The sequence below is a fragment of the Bison bison genome, unplaced genomic scaffold (genome assembly GCF_000754665.1).
Source record: "Bison bison bison isolate TAMUID 2011002044 unplaced genomic scaffold, Bison_UMD1.0 scf7180017864353, whole genome shotgun sequence".
Lineage (NCBI taxonomy): Eukaryota > Metazoa > Chordata > Mammalia > Artiodactyla > Bovidae > Bison > Bison bison.
In genome coordinates, this window is record NW_011494925.1 from 103705 (window position 1) to 111258 (window position 7554).

General features: G+C 38.4%; 1 protein-coding gene across 5 annotated transcripts in view; it reads right to left on the minus strand.

Moving 5' to 3' along the window:
- Positions 1-7554, minus strand: part of RTTN (rotatin) — a 119099-nt gene that overhangs the window by 56271 nt on the left and 55274 nt on the right. For 4 of the 5 annotated variants that reach the window (XM_010855045.1, XM_010855046.1, XM_010855044.1 and 1 more), the window contains exons 27-28: positions 6498-6652; positions 4921-5140 (exon numbers count right to left, since the gene is read on the minus strand). The exons of the other annotated variant lie outside the window; for it this stretch is intronic. In XM_010855045.1, coding sequence (XP_010853347.1) covers positions 4921-5140; positions 6498-6652 — 375 coding nt within the window. The remainder of the gene's footprint in view (positions 1-4920; positions 5141-6497; positions 6653-7554) is intronic. 5 annotated transcript variants of the gene reach the window in all.

Consider the following 7554-nt stretch of genomic DNA (forward strand, 5'->3'; position numbering starts at 1 on the left):
CCAGCTTGAGCTTCTTCCAGCCCAGCGTTTCTCATGATGTACTCTGCATATAAGGTAAATAAGCAGGGTGACAATATACAGCCTTGACATACTCCTTTTCCTATTTGGAACCAGTCTGTTGTTCCATGTCCAGTTCTAACTGTTGCTTCCTGACCTGCCTATAGGTTTCTCAAGAGGTAGGTCAGGTGCTCTGGTATTCCCATCTCTTTCAGAATTCTCCACAGTTTATTGTGATTCACACAGTCAAAGCCTTTGATAGTCAATAAAGCAGAAACAGATGTTTTTCTGGAACTCTCTTGCTTTTTTGAAGATCCAGCAGATGTTGACAATTTGATCTCTGGATCCTCTGCCTTTTCCAAAACCAGCTTCAACATGTGGAAGTTCACGGTTCACGTATTGCTGAAGCCTGGCTTGGAGAATTTTGAGCATTACTCTACTAGCGTGTGAGATGAGTGCAATTGTGCAATAGTTTGAGCATTCTTTGGCATTGCCTTTCTTTGGGATTGGAATGAAAACGGACCTTTTCCAGTCCTGTGGCCACTGCTGAGTTTTCCAAATTTGCTGGCATATTGACTGCAACTTTCACAGCATCATCTTTCAGGATTTGAAATAGCTCAACTGGAATTCCATTACCTTCACTAATTTTGTTCATAGTGATGCTTTCTAAGGCCCACTTGACTTCACATGCCAGGATGTCTGGCTCTAGGGGAGTGATCACACCATCATGATTATCTGGGTTGTGAAGCTCTTTTGTGTACAGTTCTTCTGTGTATTCTTGCCACCTCTTCTTAATATCTTCTGCTTCTGTTAGGTCCATACCATTCTTGTCCTTTATCAAGCCCATCTTGGCATGAAATGTTCCTTTGGTATCTCTGATTTTCTTGAAGAGATCTCTAGTCTTTCCCATACTGTCGTTTTCCTCTATTTCTTTGCATTGATCGCTGAGGAAGGCTTTCTTATCTCCCCTTGCTATTCTTTGGAAGTCTGCATTCAAATGGGAATATCTTTCCTTTTCACTTCTCTTCTTTTCACAGCTATTTGTAAGGCCTCCTCAGACAGCCATTTTGCTGCTTTGCATTTCTTTTTCTTGGGGATGGTCTTGATCCCCGTCTCCTTTTCAATGTCACGAACCTCCTCTGTCCATAGTTCATCAGGCACTCTGTCTATCAGATCTAGGCCCTTAAATCTATTTCTCACTTTCACTGTATAATCATAAGGAATTTGATTTAGGTCATACCTGAATGGTCTAGTGGTTTTCCCTACTTTTTTCAATTTAAGTCAGAATTTGGCAGTAAGGAGTTCATGATCTGAGCCATAGTCAGCTCCTGGTCTTGTTTTTGATGACTGTATAGAGCTTCTCCATCTTTGGCTGCAAAGAATATAATAAATCTGATTTCGGTGTTGACATCTGGTGATGTCCATGTGTAGAGTCTTCTCTTGTGTTGTTGGAAGAGGGTGTTTGCTATGACCAGGGCATTCTCTTGGCAAAACTCTATCAGCCTTTGCCCTGCTTCATTCCGTATTCCAAGGCCAAATTTGCCTGTTATTGCAGGTGTTTCTTGACTTCCTACTTCTGCATTCCAGTCCCCTATAATGAAAAGGACATCTTTTTGGGTGTTAGTTCTAAAAGGTCTTGTAGGTCTTCACAGAACCATTCAACTTCAGCTTCTTCAGCGTTACTGGTCGGGGCATAGACTTGGATTACTGTGATATTGAATGGTTTGCCTTGGAAACGAACAGAGATCATTCCGTCGTTTTTGAGGTTGCATCCAAGTACTGCATTTCGGACTCTTTTGTTGACCATGATGGCTACTCCATTTCTTCTGAGGGATTCCTGCCTGTAGTAGTAGATATAATGGTCATCTGAGTTAAATTCACCCATTCCAGTCCATTTCAGTTCTCTGATTCCTAGAATGTCGACATTCACTCTTGCCATCTCTTGTTTGACCACTTCCAATTTGCCTTGATTCATGGACCTGACATTCCAGGTTCCTATGCAATATTGCTCTTTACAGCATTGGACCTTGCTTCTATCACCAGTCACATCCACAACTGGTTATTATTTTTGCTCTGGCTCCATCTCGTCATTCTTTCTGGAGTTATTTCTCCACTGATCTCCAGTAGCATATTGGGCACCTACTGACCTGGGGAGTTCATCTTTCAGTGTCCTATTGTTTTGCCTTTTCATACGGTTCATGGGGTTCTCATGGCAAGAATAATGAAGTGGTTTGCCATTCCCTTGTCCAGCAGACTACATTCTGTCAGACCTTTCCACCATGACCCGTCTGTCTTGGGTGGCCCCACATGGCAAGGCTTCGTTTCATTGAGTTAGACAAGGCTGTGGTCCGTGTGATCAGATTGGCTAGTTTTCTGTGATTATGGTTTCAGTGTGTCTGCCATCTGATGCCCTCTCGCAACACCTACCATCTTACAGGGGATAATAAGCTATAGGTAACTGCTACATGACTATTCTTTCTGCATATGTGTATGTTTAAGATTTTCCATAATTAAAAGCTTAATATTTTAAGGGGCTATTTTTAGAAGTAAGAAATCTGAATGATTCACTGGAGACAGCTATATTATCGTGGTTTTAGTTTTGGCTTATGATGGACAAGTTAAGAACTTTGATGGTTATCTCCTTTCAACTTGACTTATTGTCAGATACCCAGAATTGCATTTCATATATAATTTTTAAGGATTTAATTATCATATTTATTCACATATCATAATGAATCATGCTTAGTCTAAAAGCCTCATTTCCCAACCACAAGAGGCAAATACTCGCGTTCAAATTTCACTATGCAGAAACAAAATATCTAATAATGAATTGTATTTCCCATCTGAAAAGGAATCAGCTTTAATTAAGCAAATCATTTGGATCAACAATGACTTTGTTTCGATGTCCATTCACATAAGCATTATTTTAGTTTCTAAAATATCAATTTCAGTTCAGTTCAGTCACTCAGTCATGTCCGACTCTTTGTGACCCCATGAATTGCAGCACGCCAGGCCTCCCTGTCCATCACCAACTCCCGGAGTTCACCCAGACTCACGTCCATCGAGTCAGTGATGCCATCCAGCCATCTCATCCTCTGTCGTCCCCTTCTCCTCCTGCCCCCAATCAATTTAGTCAGTAGTAAAATAAAGAGACCTGTTTAGCTAGTTAAGCAAGCAGAAGAACCCAAATAAGATTAAATATGTATTACTGTCCTGTCATTTAAGGTAAAGATATTCTTCCCAAGATGCTATATTGACATGAAGATAAAACGCATTCCTCTGTTTATTCCAAAGCTTTGTTATTAAGGTTTTCAAAAAACAAGGATCATACTTTTAATCTATTCCTTAGCTGTGCTGATTTTCACTACCGCAAATACAACTGAGCTTAGAATGATATTATTTTCTTTTTGCCTTGACTTCTTACCTAGAACTAAACCTTTTTGTTCTTCAATAACATAGAAAGCTCATTTTAATTTCAGGTGTTTGAAACACAGGCGTCATCTGAAGTCTCTCCTCTTACACAGCTTTTACAAACAAAAAGCACTTCTGATGGTTTCTAAATATAAACAGCAAAATATTTCTTCAGTTACTGCTATAGCAGGTCCTCACCTATCCCTGATTTGAAACTGACAGAATCACCTCATAGAGGCGATGTGTTCCAAAAGGTTGATAAATGGAGTATTTATACATTGCATTATAAATAAAGCTATAAATTAGATACTTGTAAGTCAGTTCAGTTCAGTCACTCAGTCGTGTCTGACTCCTTTCAACCTCATGGATTGCAGCATGCCAGGCCTCCCTGTTCATCGCCACCTCCCAGAGTTTACTCAAACTCATGTCCATCGAGTCGGTGATGTCATGCAACCATCTCATCCTCTGTCGTCCCCTTCTCCTCCTGCCTTCAACCCTTCCCAGCATCAGGGTCTTTTCAAAAGAGTCAGTTCTTCGCATCAGGTGGCCAAAGGATTGGAGTTTCAGCTTCAGCATCAGTCCTTCCAATGAATACTTGTAGACTGAATTATATTAAAAGCATTGGAGGAGTTGACTTTTTAAAAAACATTACGGTAAGTATTTACTTAATATATCTGTTCTAAACTTTCATATATTTCTGACCACAGACACCTTTAAATATGGGTGGGTGTGTGTGTGTGTGTGTGTGTGTGTGTGTGTGTATGTATGCTTAGTCATGTCCAACTCTCTGTGACTCCATGACTGTAGCCCACCAGGCTCCTCTGACCATGGAATTTTTCAGGCTAGAATACTGGAATGGGTTGCTGTTTCCCACTCCATGAATATGAAATAACTACTTAATACACTGACACTTTGCTCCCTTTCAATATGTATAATTACTCAAAAAATATTTTGTTAAAGTGACTGTAACAAATTTTACATTATAGTCACATTAAGTTTTATAGGACAGCTGGGAGTATTTAAAATTTTGAACTTTTTTTAAAAAGTAAGATGTACTTTTGGAAACAAATCCTAGATAATATCATCTGAAGTATGACTTACAAAAGTATTAATAAACACAAATAAACAAGTTACCCAAATAAAGGGGCTTAACTAAGTGTAAGCCTTACTTTTCTTAAAAATGAGTTTATTCATAAAAGTAACCTTACTTACACATTTGCTAATAAAAATCATTAAAACATTTAATCATGATGAGCCATAAATAATACTCGAGGAGATAGTGAAGGTCAGGGAAGCTTGGCAAGCTGCAATTCATGGGGTCGCAGAGAGTCAGACAGAACTGAGAGACTGACCAACAACAACATAAACAGTAATAATCTACATTAAATACAGTAGCACCCACAGTGCACTTCATACTGTGCCTGGCACACACTGAGTGATCAATAAACCGTGAATAGCCATGATCTAGGGTTGTACTATTGCTATTTACAGTCAGTGGCTATTTTTACTTACTTCGAGGAGACCTGACAAGTATTTCCCACAAATGTCGAGTGGCTTTGTCAGAGGAGAGTGTGCGCTCCACCCCGGACACGCCGTGAGGTGGGCCATCCCCCGCAAGGTCCTCTCAAGGGACGGTAGGCCATAGAAGTGAGGAGCGTCCGTGACTCTCAGACACTGGAGTAGTTTCAGGGCCAGCTGTGTTTGGAAAACGTAAAAAAGCTCCAAGCATTTCCTGTGTATGTGAAGAAGGGAAAAAATTCAACCACAGAACAAATGTAATGGGTTTAATGGGCTTTCTTACTGGTGGTAGAGGGTTACTAACAATTCACTGTATCAGAAAAGTAGGAACTAGTCAAAACGGCATAAAATACTCCCTCTTAAAACAAGTCTTTCCAAGGAAAACATAGTGAATATACCATCCAGAATATATAATGTAAAATACAGGTAACAATTACACTGAAAAATGCATAAGGGGGTATCAGTATTGACAACTGATAATGCAACTGAAAGTTAACACAGAATTACCACATGAACCCACAATTCTAGTCCTAGGTATACACTCAAGAACTGAAAACATATATTCACATGGAAATTTGCAGATGAATGTTCATAACACCACAATTCACCACAGTGAAAGGAGGACTCAGTGTCTACCAGCAGGTGAACAGATAAGCAGAACATGGCATATCCGTCCATGGACTATCATTTAGTCACTGTCATCTGCTACAACGTGCACAGACCTTGGAAACATGATGCTAAATGAAAAGGTCACGTATTGTCTGACTCCAGTTATATGAAATGTCCAGAATACACAAATTCATAGAGAAAGAAGATTAATTAATGGCTACCAGGGGTCTGGGTAAGGGTGAATGGGGACAGACTGCTCTGGGGGTAATGAAAATGTTCTGGAATTAACCAGTGATAGTTGCACACTGGATATATATCAAAACCCACTCAATTGTATACTTTAAAATTAAAATTATGAATTTAAAATTATGGTTAAAATTATGAATGTAAAATTTTTAAGTCAGAGCTATAGACATACATTTGAAAATCATCAGTGCAAAAAGTTGTAAAGTCATAGAAATGGGTATGACTGTTCAGTCAGATGTGTAGAAAAGAGAGAACTAAGACCTAAGTAAAAGTCAAAGTGTTAATCCCTTAATCGTGTCCAATTCTTTTGTGTGTGTGTGTGTCCAACTCTTTGCAACCCCGAGGACTATAGCCCGCCAGGCTCCTCTGTCCATGGAATTCTCCAGACAAGAAGACTAGAGTGGGTTGCCATTCTCTTCTCCAGATCTTCCTGGATCTCCAAGAATCAAACCCGGGTCTCCTGCATTGCAGACGGCTTCTTTACCATCTCAGCCACCAGGAAAGCCCCAAGAACTAAGCCAAGAGACAACAAAATAGTGCGCGCGCGTGTGTGTGAAATTACAATCAGGACTGATATAAAAACAGACCACAACAACTGATTTTTACTGAAATCTTTCCTCCTCTTAATTTGAAACAAGTGAAAAGACTCTTTGGAAATCAAAAGAAAACTAGGTTCTACATAAATGTCCCCAAACCTCCAACGATCCCAATGGTACCTGTCAGTAACAGCCTCAAAACTGAGCAGCAAGGTACTAAAGAGAGCAATCAGCTCTTTCTGGAGCTGCTGCCTGACCGCAGTGCGGACATCATCTGTTTCCTCTCGTGTCTGGGACTCCGTCAGAACCAGCAGGTCCAACAGTGGATTTGGACTCTAAAAAATGAAGTTTGTAAAACATGTATTTACTCTCTAAAGCTATATGTTGTTCCCCTAAAATGTTGGGGTTTTTTTGTTGTTAATCATGTTCTGGAGAAACTAAGACTTAATAATTTAACATAACACTTAATAATTTAACTCTTGTAGCATGATATTAGAGAGTAAATTCTCCTTAAGTTACTTTGCTCATGTTTAAAAGTATTATTATTATTTATAACACTAGGGATGATAATATATAAGACAAGATAAAAAGCTTTCTAAAGCAGCTTTAATACCATACAAAGTCAAACAAATACCAAAAATCCTTTTCTAAAACTGCATTAACATTACAGTACCATCATTTACAACTCTGAAGAAATTTCATTTTAAAAACTATGAATAAATTATGGAATATATATCAGTACTAATGACATACTATAAAATTCATAATTATTGAAATATAAAGTTTTAATTGACTGTACTTGCACAATTTAGGTAAATATATTTTAATTTTTCTACTGTTATATACTATTTACAGCCTTATTTACAAACATTCAACTATTGTACAGCTTTTCAAGAAAAGATTCTAAAACTAAAGCCCGGTATATATCTGCTATTTTCACAAACCAAAGCCACCACAACTCCCAGTGTACAAGAACTCTAACAAAAGAAGGAGATTGTTTTAAAGGTTATTCTTTTCTTAAAATGAGCAAAAATATTATGAAGTTATAAAAAAGTATATAGATCAAAAATCAAGTTATGAAAAAACTCAGAGGAAAAGCTTTATAGAAATTATTTTAATAATATCTGATCTCTAAACTTATATGCAGAGTACATCATGAGAAACGCTGGACTGTAAGAAACACAAACTGGAATCAAGATTGCCGGGAGAAATATCAATAACCTCAGATATGCAGATA